At 35.3% G+C, this 17887-nt stretch overlaps 1 protein-coding gene across 1 annotated transcript in view; it reads right to left on the bottom strand.

The window, feature by feature from the left end:
• Positions 1–17887, bottom strand: part of CFAP20DC (CFAP20 domain containing) — a 261842-nt gene that overhangs the window by 125466 nt on the left and 118489 nt on the right. Inside the window, 2 exon segments of the mRNA XM_063115058.1 lie at positions 2546–2710; positions 14292–14448. Of these exon segments, the coding sequence (XP_062971128.1) occupies positions 2546–2710; positions 14292–14448 (322 nt within the window).

The following is a 17887-nucleotide window of genomic DNA, read 5'->3' on the forward strand; positions in this document are numbered from 1 at the left end:
GCAGGACAGAAAAAATATGCTTCTAGATGGTGATTATTAATTTTCTGTATATATGACTCAAGTTGACTATTATGCATTGAGAGCTTATTTTCGGAATTTGCAAAACATATATTAATATCCTCCTTAATAAGTTGGGTTCGAATATGGCCTATGAAACAGTTCCTGTTTAATTACAACACTGAATTAATGGCACACTTAATATTTATTCAAATTTCTCTATAATCTCACACGTGTCCTTGAACTTTCAATAAAAAAGGCACTTAAAATATGTGAATATATAGACTTGCATTTTCATTTAAAGACATAACTAGTTCTTAAAACATTAAGCTAGAGAGATAGAAGCAAAAAAGAGTATGTACCATCACAAAGAATTATCTAATATGCTTTACAGCTCAGGCATTTCTATTACTGAAAGTTATCACAGCAAATTAGATACAGATATAGAATTTGTTATCAAAAACACTCTTATTCGTTTCATTCTGTGGCAAATCTTCCATTAAGATTGAATTGTGACCCTAAGTGTCCAATTATGACACTTAGGGCTGTCTGGATAATGAGATCTTTCTCATCTTCTTATACATTTTCTAAAGGTTCTTTAATGAACATGGATTGTATATGCCCTTTCTCTCTCTGTCTAAATATAGTGTATATAATAAACACATAATCCAATAACATAAAATATAATATCATTTCACTAAAAAATATGATAAACAAATTACACTATGTGTACCCTCATTGCTGTCAAAAAGTCCTGCCTAAAGTTGGTACTTGGGGAAGAAGGTGATGGGTATATGGTGGTTTGTTTACTGTAGATTTCTACTTTTCTGTAAGTTTGGAAATATCATAATAAAGGGATAAAAAATGTAGTGCCTCTTTCTACATAGTCCTCTGCCAGGGTTTATACTGAGAAAGGTATAGAATAGATCCTGATTCTCTAGGAATATACAATTTAGGTCATGTAATGCTGATGAAGATTGAAATATAGAAAATACCTAAGAATAAAAGAGCATGGGTTAAATACAAAGAATAAAACTGAGTTCACTCTTCTAACTTCCCTGGTTATCTCCTTTCTCTTGTTTCTACTCTGACCTCCCTCAAACATTGACCCCTCTCTCATTGCCATGTGTTATCTGAGAAATCAACAAGTCCTGCCTGTTTGTCCCCTGCAGCTTCTTTGAGGGTCATCGCTTTCCACTTTCATGGCCACTGTCCATCTGAGCCCTTGCCATTTTATGCCTAGATTGCTGCAAAGACATCTTAGTTGTACTCCTTAATCTCTGGTCTCACTTGATTTCAAAATTCACCTTGAATCCTTCTGTCAAATTCAACTTCCTAAATAAGCATCTATCATTTGTCTACTTTAGGAGCACGAGGCACACCCCTCTAGTACTCTTCAACACAGCTGTTCTGTCTACCCAGGCCATTCCTCTTATAATCCTTCAGGAAACTTATCTATGGGTTTTGCTGTCTCCTTGTCTTGGCTCAGTCTTCTGCCCCATGTTACACTTCCATAACTATCATATTTACTTATTTATTATAAATACTTGTTTACATAGCATGTATTGAATACTTTCAAGACCTACTTCCTCCATAAATGCCCTATTATTACAACCATCATTTTACCTTCCTCTGAATTACTTCAGTGTTTGTGAGCGTCATCTGAACCACATGACCCTTGTAAGGGAGTAAGTGATCCAGTGGATCTCAACCGTAGCTGCACATCAGAATTTCTGGGGGTACAGCACAGACATCAGAAAAACAAAAAATTATATCAAGTATTTTAAAAATGTCCCAGGTGATTCTAACACACAGGGAGTTGAGAACCATTCATCTAGATAATAATATGTTTCTTAATGTGGAAGTACTATTCATTCATTTGGTCAATAGCTATGGAGTCTATTACAGAGGTAGAAAACTGGCAGCTCTGGCATGTTTTGTTTGTCTCACAGAGTGTTTCTAAAAAATTTTAGACAATATTTTAAAATTGGGAAATTTATCATAAGCATCCATATACCCAGCTCCTCTTGAAAAAATGGAAGATCTAGTGAGAATGGGTCTACATTCTTGCAAGGCAATACTGGCTAGAGCTGAATTGCAGTTACCCCTTCTAGACTGAGAGTGAGCTTCCAGTTGGCTTCAGTTCCTACCACTCCCTACAGCTCCCTTACAGGGGCTGAGTGTTAATTGCCATTTACCGTATCCTTTGCATAGTTATTAAAATTACCATTTCAGTAAAAGGAGAACCATTTATCTGAAGCACTACCTCTCCCCTTTCCCTTAACTCTCGCTGCCTTAACCCTCCTCTCCCAAGTAAGTCTCACTGCTGAAGTAGAAAATGTTTCTTTGGGTCAAATATCCGGGCAACCATCTTCCTGGCTTCAATAGTGATGTGTGTCTGCAGTCCCTGTCCTGGTATACAGCAAGTATTGTGTTAAGTGCTAGAGATTCAGAAGAATGAGGTACAGTGCCCTCTTTGGAGAAGGTCACACTTTATAGGGACAATGCAGACATATCATGCTTATAATTTAGGTGCCTGAGTGTGTACCTGATTCTGCTGGTCTTAAAGGATGACCTCCAAATTTTATTTCAGTTTGGCGAAGTTTAGTCATGTTTAGCAGCTGTGTGACATGTGGAACATCTGTTGTTAGTTGGCAGCTTCGCGGAATAATGCTGGTAGGTTCATCTGCTGGAAAAGGCACACCATATACTGCTGGAAATAAAGACAAACATTCATTCTGCAAATGTAAGCCATTTCTGCCAAATGGACCTATCTTACAAATGAAATTAATTAAAGTAAAACATTTTAGAGTATAACTTTGGATGAGTTATTCAACCTTTCAGTCTTGATGTTCTCGTCTGTAAAATGAGCATAGTAATTTTTCTGTTGCTACCTATGATTGCAGAAAGACTTAAATGAGATAAAGCACATAACATATGGAGCAAATGCAGAGAACTATGCAATAAACGAGAACATTCATTGGAAATATTTTATATTCACTTCTAAATACTTGAGGTGTGACTTGATAGAACTAGTTAGGTATGCTCCAATTGAGATTTCTGGGAGTACATCAGCTCATTTATGAGATCAATAAGTACAATAATATTATTGAATAACTAAGCACCACAGCCATTGTATGAGTAAATTAATTTTTTACCTTTTTATTTTGAAGTAATTTTAGACTTTTAAAAAAGTTAAAAAAATAGAAAAGAGAGTTTCCTATATACCCTTTACCCAGCTTCCCCTAATGTTAACATCTTAACTTTGAATACTTTCAAAGAAAAAATAGTTTATTATAATTAAAATAGTATTTTATTAATTTCATTCACATATATTCAAATTTTCTTTTTAATAAAATTTCTGTTCATGTTCTTAACCCATTTTACTATTAGTACATTATTTCCTGTTTATTTGTATGACCTCTTTTACGGTAAATATGTTAAGCCTTGTCATTTGAAGTAAGTGGGAATATAAATTGGTATTAATATCCTAGCAAGCAATTTTACTATATATATATATGTCAAAAGCCTTAAAAATGTCCCTACCATTTTACTCAGTAATTTCACTTTATGAATCTATTCTAAACTAAAAAAATTAGAAATTCAGACAAAGATCTATGTAAATAGGTGTTTATAATTTCTGAAAAATAAACAATTTAAATTTCCATAATTTGAGCAGTGTTAAACACATTACAGTGTTTTATGGGATGGGAAAGAGCCACAAGAAACTGTATTTATGAAGATGTCTTAATGATATGGGAAAGGCTCAAGATAAGAAGTTAAATGAAAATAATAGATACAAAACTTTATATCAACTGCAGAAAATAAATATATAAAATGTATGAATGGCAAAAAGACGGGAAGGAAATATACCAAAATATATGATAACTTTAGGTGGTTTAGCTTAAGTATAGTTTTAATTTTACTCTTCACAATAATTTCTATATATGTTTGATTTTTATGAGTAATGTTCCTATTTCTAGATCTAGTGGAAAAAATTTGTGTATGTATATGTGAATGTATCAAGAAAAATTCAACCAATCATCCCTCAAAAAACATCATTATATAAGTATAAACTCTCTCATGTTTATAAAGGAAAATGTTAGAAGTGGTTTTCTAACACCCAGCCATGGCATTTTTCTAATTAGATCCTAATGTCCTAATTTGAAAAAGGAAAATATATCATTCACTAAAAACTTAAATACTCATCAGCAATGTAATGGTTTCTAAGTGTCCTAATGCTCCAGTCACTAAAAATGTACTAAATTTACAAATTGTAGTTTTCAGGTGTTCTTTGTCCATTCATTCTTTACCTGTCATCAACATTTAGAAAATCAATATAAAGTAATTTAGTAAATGAACTCTCAAAATAGAAAACATTTGGAAAAAACAATTAAACTAACTCCAGATATATATTTGGCATATCATTTCAAACTCCTTTGAGGTAGAAAAAGATCATTTCTACATCAATGCCAATATTGGTAAACTATGATTTCATATTAAAAGAGGAAGAGAATTCTGGAGGCCAATAAGGACTTGATATAAAATGCTATATTCTGAATCATATAAAGAGAATCATGGAAATGTTAGCTTATAGGGCTTGTATGACTAGTACGGGATACAATGCCATACAAGGTTTGAAATGTCTCCAACACAAAACCTGAGTTTCCAGCTAACAAGGGACAGACAGCAAATCTCTGGTAACCCCAAATCCACAAGCTTTTAAGGAAGACAGAACAAGGCAGAGACATTATAAAACTCCAATCCAAATCTTCAGGAACATGTCTGACATGCAAGTCAGATTTTACATTAAAAGGCTCAGATCCCCTCGGCATCACCTTTTCTTTCTATATATCTATTTACTCTCCCTTTGCACTCAAAACTGTCTCACTACTTATTGGATTATTCTTTGAGGGAAACTGTGGGCAGTATAAAATCTACAATAAAAGGAGAAATTAAAAAACAAGAACAAAAACAAAAACAAGAAAAAAAATGTTGGTTGATATTCTAAGACATAATAATAATTAAGCAACTACTGGCTCTCAAGCTTTCTCTAGGACTTCATGGAGGAATACATGGAAAGGGGCTTTAGTCTCATTTTTGTGAAACTAAACTATGGAGCTTTATGACCATCTGTCACCTAACAGCTGGATGTTCTCCTGTCCTAAATGGAAGTTAACTCATCTCCCCACTATCCACCTCTCCACTAACCACCTCCTTCTCCATGTCCAATTACTAAGTCATTTTATTTTATACTTTTAGCATTTACAGATTAGTTTAAAAGTAAGTATTAGTTCTGAAAATAGTACAGATTCTACATAAAAATTAAATACTGCTGAGTTGTGAATACATACACAGCATGATCTGTCTTCATTGATTTATTTACTCATTCTGTCATTCAGCAAATATTCATCGAGCCTCTCTACTGTATGCCAGGCATTCGTCTAGTGGCTGGGAATCTACTGGTGAGCCAGAGTGACCCTTTCCTTGCCTTCTTGAAACTTACACCTAGCAGAGAATATGAAATAAATAAAATCATAATTAATTATAATTTTGTTAAGAGCTCTGAAGAAAAAATTCAGGGTGATGAAAGAACATAATGGGGGAACCTAGCAGTATACGGTGTTGGGGAGTCTCATAAAGAGACATTTAAGCTGAGTCATGAAGGATAAGTACAAAGAAGCCTGGTGAAATGCGGCTGGCATGATCATTTGGGTGAAGGGAACGGAGCAATGAAGATTGTGAAAGCAGAAGGACTCTGGTGCATTCTAGAATCTGCAAGAAAGACATTTCTGCCAAAGGGTTGCTAGCACGGGAGAGAATGGTAGGAGAATCCCAGTGATATATTTAGTACAGCATCTGGCTCAAAGGGGATGCTCAATAAATGGTCATGGACAAAAGCCCTTAATAACAGCTGGGACTAGATTAAATACAGCTGCCAAGTGTTCCATTTTTCTCCTTTGGTTATTCTTTGTTCAGCTATGTCCTGAAAAGTACTTCATGCACATTTTATTTGGGTATCACAACTTTCTCCCCAGATGGCAAATAACAAATCAAGCTGGCAATCAGACACTAAAGGGCCAGGGTCTGTGTGCATTGTTCTTTCAGACAAGTTCTATTTTCTGGAAGGGACTGTGTATGGAAACATAGAGACTGCCTGATTAACGTCTAGATAATAACATAGTTGGATCTAAACTGCTTTACTAACAAATCTGAAAGCACATCGTGTTGGCTGGAATGGTCAGTTCAGAATGGCAAAATGGTACATGAAGGAGAAGGCTATGAGAAAGCTGACAGATTTGTTCACGTAGCATCCAAACACAACGAGATGGTGGGTTTTTTGATGTCTTTGCTCCCAGTATGAATTAGTGTATTATTAGAATGTTTAAGGGACTTTGTAACCCTGTTCGCCTTTCTTTGGCCATAAAGCCATCATAAAATCAACCATTCTGTAGGTGCTTAATATCTTTGATGAGGATCTTAACTAGCTTTAAAAATTAAGTCGCCAATTTTAATAGGTATATAAAGCACTTTATGCATTAAAATCATCCCCATTTCATTGGGGGGAAATACCTTATAAAGGAGTGAGATTTATGGATCTGCTTTGGCTAATGGCTCTTCCTAATTCATAGAGTTTAAATAAGGACTAATTTTATAATACTTCACTGGTCCCAGACTCATCTATATTCATCTTATTTACTTGGTAATGGTCTTCAGTGCCTAGCACAGTGCCTTATTTATATCAAACTTCATCTCTGTAAAATGCTAGTGAGAGCCAAGCATAAAACACAAAGGTCCCTGCCAAAATATTGCTATAAAGTCTGTTCATTTTTTGTTCATTCGTTCATTCATTTGCCATACAACTATCAGATTTTCTCCGAGCCTGACATGGATTCAAGTCTCTGCCCTTATGGATTTACTATGTAATGCAGAAAGATACTAAGCAGCAGTATATTATGCTGGTTAAGAGCTCAGGCTCTGGAACAAGGCATCCTGGGTTCATATTCTGGCTCTACCACATATTAGCTGTGTGACCTTGGCATGTAACTTTACCTTGCTGTGCCCAGCTCTCCTTATCTGTAAAACATGGATAAAAAATAGTGCTTACCTTATAAGGCTACTGTGACAATTAAAAGAGGTTTAAATAATGGTTACTGTATAGAACGGGATAAGAATAGTACCTGGTGCACAGCAAGTGCTACGTAAGTATTTTCTATTAATAACAGGCAGATACTTATGTAAACTATTTCATTACAATGGTGACAAAACCACTACATCTTAGTATATATTTTTTAATAATTAAAGGTTTTGATGTCTAAAGGGGTAAATAAACCTGGCTACACCTAAAACTTGGTTATCCTGAATAAATCATGTCTTTAGAGCATTTTTTTAAAAAATCTTTTTTTGAGGAGAAATTCACATTAACATAAAGTTAACCATTTTAAAGCAAACTATTCAGGGGCACTTAGTACATTCACAGTGTTGTGCTACTACCACCTCTACTTCCAAAACATTTCCATCACTCCCTTACCTAGTAAGTGGTTTCTCCCCACTCCCTCAGGCCTTCGGGCCCTGACAGCCATAAATCAGTGCTCTGCCTCTATGGATTTGCCTATTCTCATTATTTCATATAAATGAAATCATACAATATGTGACCTTTTATGTCTGGCTTCTTTCACTTAGCGCAATGTTTTGAAGGTTCATCCACATTGTAGCTTGTATTGGTACTTCACTCCTTTTTATGGCTGAATACTACCCATTGTAGTTCATACCACTTAATTTTGTTTATCCTTTCATCTGCTGATGAACATTTGGGCTGCTGCCACATTTTGGCTCCTGTGAATAATGCTGCTATGAACATATGGGTACATGTACTTGTTTGAGTACTCATTTTCCATTCTTTTGGGCCTATACTAGGAGTGGAATTTCAGGGTCATATGGTAATTCTATGTTTATCTTTTTGAGGAGCCACCACAATGTTTTCCACAGTGGGTGGACCATTTTGTGCTCCTACTGGTAATATACAAGGGTTCCAGTTTCTCCACATTCTTGCCAACACTTGTTATTTCCATTAAAAAAATTATAGTCATCCTAGTAGGTATCAAGTAGTACCTCACTGGGGTTTTATTTTACATTTCCAAAATGACTAATGATGTTGAATATATTTTTGTGTGTTCATGTGCCATTTGTATGTCATCTTTGGAGAAATGTCTGTTCAAGTTCTTTGATCATTTTTAAAACAAAATTAAAAAAATTTTAATTTATCAGTATAAAATGTAGTTGATTTTTGTGTCCCTTTACCAATTCTTTGATAATTTTTTTAATTGGATTATTTGTCTTTTTTTTTTTTTTTGATTGTGTTTTTTGCTGTTGAGTTGTAACAGTTCCTTATATATTCTGGGTACTAGAATATATCAGTGTATTTATATATATATAGAACTAGCATATATATCTTTCAGATAAATCATTTACAAATATTTTCTCTCATTGTGTACACTGTCCCTTATTTCTTGCTCTTTGATACACAAAAGTTTTCAAATTGAACTTTTTTTTTTTGTGACATCTTAACAATATTAAGTATTCCAATCCATGAACATGGGATATCTTTCTATTTATGTAGCTCTTCTTTAATTCCTTTCAGGAATGTTTTGTAGTTTTCAGTGTAGAAGTCTTTTGTCTCTTTGGTTAAATATATTCTTAGGTAATTAATTAGTTTGGATGCTATTGATTTGTGTGTGTGTGTGTGTGCGTGTGTGTGTGTGTGTGTGTGTGTGTGTGAATAAATCTATTTTATTATTAAAGCAGAATTGATTACACATCTTTTTGGATACAGCATTGACTATCACTATTTGTGTACAATATGTGATGATCAAATCATAACTATTACCATATTCATTATGAGAAATTGTAATTATTCTTTGTGCCCTTTTGTAAATGGAATTGTCCTTAGAGTTTTTGAGAGATTTTATATACAGATTTTATATACAGATACAACCCGGCTTTGTGGGATCTCCTATTGGCTTCTGGGCACCTCTGCTATGCTGAGAACTTACCCCTTTCTTGCCCTGGGGTGGTTGGCTAGAAAAGGGCACTTTCAGTTCAACTTCACTGTGGGAAGGAATGGCAACCTTAAAATGATGAGATTTGTAACCTTAAACAGATGAGATTCGAATACTAAGTTGATCTGAAGATGAAGAGATAGGTGGGGAAAACTCAATATAATAATGTTAAATATCATTACAACTAACAATAAATATTAAAAACACCAAATCATTCTGGTTATTGAAGAAGGTAAACTTGTCTACTGTTGAGGAAAGAACAGTGGGAGGCTTGGTCTCAAGTTCCACCTTGTGTGAACTTGGCAAAAGACATCTGATTTCCACTGGCCTTGTTTTCCTTACCTGTATAATTACAACATTGAATGAGAGAACTTCTAAGGCCCTTCCCTGCTCAGTAATTCTATTAAGGCAAGATGTCAGTATTTCTATATTCTTTTGCAGCCTTTGAAGAAATAATTTTCTTCACATTGCTTGACATTCAATAAACGTTTATTGAAATAGAAATAGCGAATGAACGAATAATTGAATAAGTACACAGCCAACCCTTAGTTCATTATACATCAAGTATTCATGACAGCTTACCAGTGCCAGGTCATGTGCTAGAGATAAAAGGTGCCTGCAAGGAGGTTTCATATCTCTCATTTTTCTCTTCTTGCATTTCAGAACACTGAGAACATACTCGCCAGTACTAATATTTGAGAAAGAACACTGAACTGAGTCAGTAAACATATAAAGTCATCATTGGCAGAGCATGAGTCTATGCTTAACATAACACTTGTTCTTTCTTCTTTCCTCTCTTGTTTCTCCCTCTGCCTTTCTCTTAACTATCTACACATATATTCTGGTTTTTATTTTAAACACAGAATGATATAAGTTAATCAATAATTCAGTCATGCAAATACCTAAAAAGGCCAGTCTGTGTCCCTCCAGGAGCCATAAAAGTAATAAACTAAATTGAATCAGCATGTTTTACTACTTGTCCAGAATAAGTCATTGCTCTGGGCAAGTAAAAACTGGTTAATTGCTTATTGCAAGGTTCTAATAATTCATTTTCTATTATAACCCACTGTGTAAACAGAGAACAGCAAAGGAATTAGGCAAAATCTCCCAGCTTGGGTAAGTTTAAGAAGTTCTAGACTGAAATGGTAGCAATTCAAATAAGCCAAGGACAGTAAAGTACTGAGCTCAAGTAAGCATTTTAATGCAATATTTAAAAATAAAACCGCAGTATAGAATTTAAGAAACAGGTAAAGTTTTCTATGATAAAGGTTTTGGAATTGTGACTGACTAATCTGTCTTTGCAGAATAAAGTGACCCCTCCTCCAGCAAGGAAGACAAAAGGACATCGATTACTTATTGTAAGTCAGATATCATCAACATAGCCAGTCATCAAATCTTGATATTCTTACTCCATGACATCTCTTGTATCTTTCCTTTATAAAATTTCCCTTCTTTCTTACCACTCTGTGAGAGACAGTACACTGTAGTAATTAGGAGCATAAACTCTAGAGTCTTACTGCCAGGTTCAAATCCTGGCTCTACTACTTAACATTTGTGTGACACTGGGCACATTACTTCTCTGTGCCTAAGTTTCTTTACCTATGAAATGTTGATAATAGTAACATACACCTCATAGGGTTGTTATGAGCATTAAATAAGTTCACTTCTATAAAGTGCTTAGTACAGTGCCTAGATCACCATCACCACCACCACCACCACCATCATCATCATCATCATCGTATCACTTGTACCTGCCAACCTCCTTGACCAGAGACACTCATTTTGCCCTATACTATTTACCCTTTGTCTTCTTTTGTATAATTGCCTTCACGATGAACTCTTGTATTGTTAACTTTTCTGGTGTCTATAATAACACTGAGAACTCTGAGGACAGGAACTGTGCCCCACATCTTTATGTCACCCAAAGAAAGCAGCTAATAGTGCAATATTATATTGTATTATACCTCCCACCTCATATACTATACTGAACTCCCTGCTCTATGAACCCATCAGATCCTTTCATGTTGCATGCCATTATCCATACAAGCTCTTTCCTCTGCCTGAAAAGGTTTCTCTTCTCATTGTCTTATTTTCATTGCTTGGGAAACTATTATTTTTCCTTCAAGTTGCAGTTTGGAAAGTTATTTTCCTAGGTCAGTATATCCCAAACAGTGGTTTATGGACAGATACTGATCCATGAAGCCATTTTCATTAGTCTATGGTGAAAATGTCAGCCTTTACTCTGAAACTAAGGCCTTCCTAGTTTGTGCATGCATGCATGTGTGTGTGTGTGTGTTTAAATATCCTTTCATTTAATGAAACAATTATAATAACTGTAGTTTCTCTTGTTTGTACTCATTCTTTGTGTCCATTAACCAATTTCCATTCTATTTTCAGTCTTTTGGGCTTTATTTTATTTTTTGGTTCTATATCTCTCGAGGAAGAAAATACCATCCAGAGCCTCAAAATATGTCTATATTTTTTGATAGGCACTGTCTAGCATTCACTCAAAACTTACCAGGCATACCAAGAGAAAAGACCAAGAGAAAAATAGACAATAGAAACAGGCCACAGGGAACTTATATATTGGAGTTACAGCCATGAGTTTTAAAATAACTTTGACTAAAGTATTTGAGAAATTCGATAACAAGATGGAGAATTTCATTTGAGGAATGGAAACTATAAAAAGAACCAAGTGGAAATTGTAGAATAAAAAAATATAACAATAATTAAGAATGCTGAAGTATGTATTCATTAAGCTTCTAGATAAACATCCAAAGAAATGCCTACATAAACGCTCCAAGAGAAATGTAGAAGACTCTTTCTAGCAACATTATTATTATTATTATTTTTTTGTCTTTTTCGTGACCGGCACTCAGCCAGTGAGTGCACCGGCCAGTCCTATATAGGATCCGAACCCGCGGCGGGAGCGTCACTGTGCTCCCAGCACCGCACTCTCCCGAGTGCACCACGGGCTCGGCCCTCTAGCAACATTATTCATAGCAGCCTAAAATGGATATATAAAATGAGGTCTATCCATACAATTACAGTACTGAAAACCAGCAAATTACTGTTATGTGCAACAATACAGATAGATCTCACAAATAATGTTTTATGAAAGAACGAACGCATGAAAGAATGTATACTATACTATACTTCAATAAAGTGTTTATCGAAGTAAAGCAAGAACAAATTATTATTATTTTAGAGATAAAGCATCTTTTCTTAACTCTGAGAAAAAAAAATATATTCCCTACCACATGTATTTCCTTTTTCCTGATAGTTTGGGTATCTGTCTATTATGTACCTGATATACCTCAGTTCAGAAGCTCTCTGGTTCAGTTTCTCTCCAGAGAATAAATCTGCTGCTGTTTGGATATACAAAGTTAGAGAGGGAACCTGGGGTCCTATAGTTACCTAGATAGAATTTTAACCAATCTCCCTGATTTTAGCCATATCCCTTCTCCTTCCTTTTGCAGTACCCAGGGCTGCCAATTCTAGATCCTCTCTGAAACTCACTGGCAAAGCTCTCTTTGAGCCTAAAGGTCTCAGCTTTCTCTGCTTTTCTAAGCCACTCTTTAATCTTATAAAATTTATGAACATATTTTGTCTGTTGTTTTCTCTACTCTCATATTTTTCATCCTGGTGGGTTTATACCTGTTTTAGTCTGTATTATAATTTTAGTGGGGCTTAAGGAAGAATCAGAAATTAAAACATGAATTAAATTTGCCATGTTTGATCCACTTTTTTCTTTACACTTATTTTTAAACATTAATCAGATTATGATTCACCTCCTATGATCTGATGGGCAGTGCACATATATTTCTATAAATTTTGAGGTTTCTTATTATCTGGGTGCCATTTTAAAAAATGAAATCTTTCACTTTCTCATATAACCTTTAAGTGGTACATAAGATGAGTAGGCAAACTTGCTGGCTTGTGATCTCTTTGGGGAGCTGTTACTACACTGCTGTATTTTACTATCAAATAAAATTTATAGACACAGTGTCCTGTTCCACAGAGTGAGCCACATAAGAATTTCTCAGACACTCATCCAGATGGAGCACAAATATAAAGTCTACATATGAACTTCCAGGAAATCACCTTTGACATCTTATGTGCAGCCCTGTTCACTGCGCTTCTAGAAGAATTGATTAAAAAAAAAAAAATCTCAGATGAAAATCAAAAGTAGCATCAGTATTCTTGCAATAATTTTGGCTGTCCAAAACCATCTTAATAGGATAGTGTGCCACCTTATGAATTCTAGATGGCTGAGTTACCTGCAGAGTATATTTATTAATCAAATAATGAATAATTAATGTATATATTTCTAGTGTCTCTAGAAATAATATGAGGAAGCACTCAACTCTCTTTCCATTTTAACACAATCTCTAGAAATTTAGTGTGATTTCTCCCAAATGACTACATGAAATGTACACATAGTAATAAGACAATACAGAGAATAACTTAGAGCTCTTTGGATGCCCAACGTCTTTTGCACACCCTTCCTAATTTGGTGACTTTCCCTCACAATGAGTCCTGCCTCCCTAGTCAGAAATCAGACATTTGCTTTGCCAGCCTCCCTTGCAGCATGCAAGCTAGGCTCCTCACATCAGATACAGTCACGACAGACTTCATTCAGTAGAGAGGAACATGAAAAAGAAGAAATCCACCTCCGGTGAGGGTGGCAGGGAAGAACACAGCCTGCTTTCAGGGGCCCTTGTAATAGAAATTCTGGAACCTAGAACCCAGCATTATGGTTGGACTAACGGAGTCTCTGTACAGTTGCAGTAGCTATGGGGGGGGGGGGTCATCCCTGGAGCAGTCTTGTGATAGGGGCTGGATTTGTTCTTGGCTGTAGGCTGTAAGCCTGAGTCTCTAGAAATTCCTGACATTCTCTGAACTGGCTAATTTCCTTAGATAAATTCATTTTCTGTTTTAACCACCTAAAGAGGATTCTGTTGTTTGCAACTAAGAACCCTAAGTCAGATAGCCAAGTGTTACCACAGGGAAAAAAAAAAAAAAAGGCAACAACCACAGAAAGAAAACAATACATATTTGTGACATTCAGCTACAGTAAAAATAAACATTTGATCCAGAACAAAGATTGTCGGCAAATTTACTTTAGCAGACATAAATCAAACTTCTACCACGCATTCATACTATTTTAAAGGTATGGCTAATTTTAAAAATATGTCAGAGAATTTAAAAATCTTGATAGCAACTTGAACATACCATCTTTATCAGCAGTGTCTTGAGGCTTTGATTTTAAGGTGAAGATCTTCCGTAGCTTACAGTTAGCTGAGACAATAATTCCATCCAATGACTGGAAAACTGCTCCCTTGAATATTTCACTGGTAAATGCTACCAAGTCAATGCATAGATTGCACCACTAAAATAAAGAGAAGCAGAGAGTAAATACCTTCCATAATCACATAAATGAACAAGCCATCTATACGCAGAAAGTCCGGAGAGTTGAGGCAATTATTCGGATCAACCAGCCCACAACCAATTTTCCCCTTTAGGCAAATCTATCCCTGTTTTAGCTTAAACTTTCTTAAAAATTGCCTTGATTTTCCAAAGAAATCACCATAAACTACACATTGCTCATTTGACTACAGAGTTTTCATCATGAGACAAGGCTATGACAACTTTGGGAAATAACTCTATCTGTAGGAGGCAGTACGCTAGTGGGAAGCTAACTACAGGCATATTAAACCACTCAAATCTTGACAATCAGGGATAAGTAGCCAATTGTTCCTTCAAGGGGACCAATTGGATCATAATTAGCCACTTATATTTGTTTAAAAAAAGGCATGGATGAAATTAGAAGCTGTGTTTAAATTGTGGCCAGTGCTATCTACTTATAACCAATTAACCTATTGTACAGAAATAAATTCCTCTAAAGAATTTGTAATTATGCCTGGTATTTACCGGTTTTTAAAGTACTCTTGCAGGGACTAATTTCTGCCCATTAAACAATTAGATCCCTTGGTACTTCATCAAATATATTTTCTAAATGATCTGAGTTAGAGAAAAGGAAAAAATAATCATTTAGTGAGAAATTAAGACATATTTTTAAGACTGCAAAGCAAAAGCAGGAAAAAGAATTTTTGAAATTAAAAGAAAAGCAGTATTAAAATTGTGTTTCTTTTAAAATATCAGGCTCCTCCTGTTATTTGTTTAGAAGCACAGTTTACATAAGGTCCATTATGTAATTTTTTTAAAGGCAAATCTTTTCTATCTAGGAATGTTGATTTTAATGTGGAGGTGAATCTGAGGTTGTTTCCAGAGAAGAAAAGTACAAGAGATTTCAGTAAATTATTGATTAAATACATGACATCTTTGTAGACATCTCAAGAGTAAAATTATATTCCCAGGCCATGGAGTTGCTCTGGTCTTTTGGGGGGAAAGGAGCTTGATGTAAGCAAAGGTAGGAGATAGGACAGAGTGTAATAATAAGATTAGGGACCAGCAGAATGGCGAGCCCTTCCGGAGTAGGAAGTCACGTGGGATGAGCCAGTGAGGCCAGGTTCTGGAGGAGCTGGAGGATCAGCAAGAGGACCATGGATTCAAGAAGGTAAAACGTCACTGTGGATCTTGAAAGAAAAATGTGCAAAAGGAGAGTATTGGGAAGTTTGGACTAACCCTGATGCAGGAATATCTTGAAGTGGTAGTGGGGGCCAGTGGTGGGGAGGGGCTGAGGCAGACTAGAAAGCACCGAGGCACAGAAAGACTAGGTCAGTCATCTAAGCACTAAATGAGGAGGGCTGGCTGGAAGGCTGATGCAGGAATTGGAATGTAAAGTAGATATGCCATAGGATGAAACTCCATGGCGTGGTTAAATCCAAGCTACAGGGGATGAAGGTGTTTGGGTTTCCAGTTATCCTGTAATTATTAACATTATTATTATACTAGCATTATTATTATTGTGTAAACGTGGTTCTTATGCCTAAAAAGTATAACATCATGCCCCAATCCCAACATTCAGCTGGTTCAGCCCATTGGTAATCCCATGCACCCATTCTTACCCACACATGCTAAGCAATTCTCAGGTGTTAGACCAGGCTTGGTTCCAGTGATACAGATATGAATGACTGCCCTTCCAGTCTGGGAAGGAAGGCAGACAGGTAGCAGCTACTTAGTATAGTTACTTTAGAGGGGGCTCATGATGGGTAGAGAAGTTTAGAAAAGCCTTCTTTTAAAAAACATTAAAAAAATTTTATCACAGTATTACATGCAAACATAAGCCAAATAATAACAAAAGTTTCATACAAAATACAGTCCTTTGTTATCCTTCTCTTCATCTAATCATATTGTCACCTCGTTTAACTGTTTCTTCTCTCCATATTTTTAAATAATACCTCTTGACAGTGAGACTATTCTCTATGATACTATAATGGTGAATACATGACATTGGGCATTTGGCAAAACCCATAGAACTGTGAAAACTGAGTTAATAATAATATACCAATATTGGCTCATAGTTGTAATAAATGTTACTCTAATGTAACATGTCAATAATGGGAGAAACTGTGCATATGTGTGTGGGGGGGGGCAGGGTGTGGAACCTATCAGGACTTTTTGCTCAATTTCTTTGTAAACCTAAAACTGTTGTAAAAATAAAGTCTATTAAAAACATTACCCCTCTCCCCATATAATACCTCTCAATTCATCAAATTTAGACACTATCTACTATCTTCCTGTTATGGTAGGATAAGACTTTCAGCTCATTCACACATCTTGCTTCTCCCAATTTGCCTTCCCTGGAGAATTAGCTCCCATTTGCTCTCTTTTTTCCTTAAAAAGGATGGGAATAACTTTCGTAAATCCCCCTTGTCTAGAGAAACAGAATTTTTTTTTTTTGTTTAGCTGGCATTTATAAAGGTTCCAATTTTCATAAGCTTCAAGAACTCATTATTTATATAAATGCTGTGATATATTTTCTGAATTTTTGGAAAAGAGTATTATCTCTCTGCTATAAACAAGTGGATTATCTGAATTACAGTTGAACTTTATAAAATAGTATTTTCTTTATTCTTAGTGATATCATCCACTCTTAGAATCCTTTTTTGACATTTTTCTTGATCTCTAATCATTTTATTCCTTTGTGCAACTCTAGTCCAGCAGGGAGCAAGCCTTTATCTAAAATGGTCATAATTATAGGCCTTTAAGAAGTATGCACCAGAAAGATGGTAATCTGAGAGAGAAAAGACAGTACTGTTTAGTTTGTTGCTTGGATAAATAAGTGAGTTTATGCTACTTATTTCCAGCACACAATTTCCCATAAAATAGTTGACTGGCAAAGGTTGACAATGATTCAAAGCACAGATTTCTAGTTTTTATTGACTCATATTTTGGCAATATGGCTTTATCATACTGTTGAAATAACTGCATATTCTGTGAAAATACACACATTTTCAGGTGCATGTAATAACAAGTTCTTGGTTGTCCCAGAATTTTTTTGATTCCCCATCCCCCTATTCTCTGCCATTACTGTAGAAAAGATCTCAAGATAATTGGTTTCATTTTGCCTGTGTGGAGAGTCTGAATTAGTAACAGTGCACAGCTCTAGCTAGCATTGTCCTTCTAAAAGGAAATGACAAACAAGAAACCACAATTTCACAACCTGGCAATCCTAAAAGTATACGCCTTCCCAGAATTTTAAAACTTCATTTTGATTTCATGCTCCTACAATGGTATACAAAGAACAGGGTTTTAGGATGTTTATTTTTATGCCTTTAAAAATAAATTTTCTCCTTAGTTTTAATTTCTCAATAGAAAGTCAATTTAAAATGACCTTTTTCATCTCTACCACTACCACACTGTAT

The sequence above is a fragment of the Cynocephalus volans genome, chromosome 11 (genome assembly GCF_027409185.1).
Source record: "Cynocephalus volans isolate mCynVol1 chromosome 11, mCynVol1.pri, whole genome shotgun sequence".
Lineage (NCBI taxonomy): Eukaryota > Metazoa > Chordata > Mammalia > Dermoptera > Cynocephalidae > Cynocephalus > Cynocephalus volans.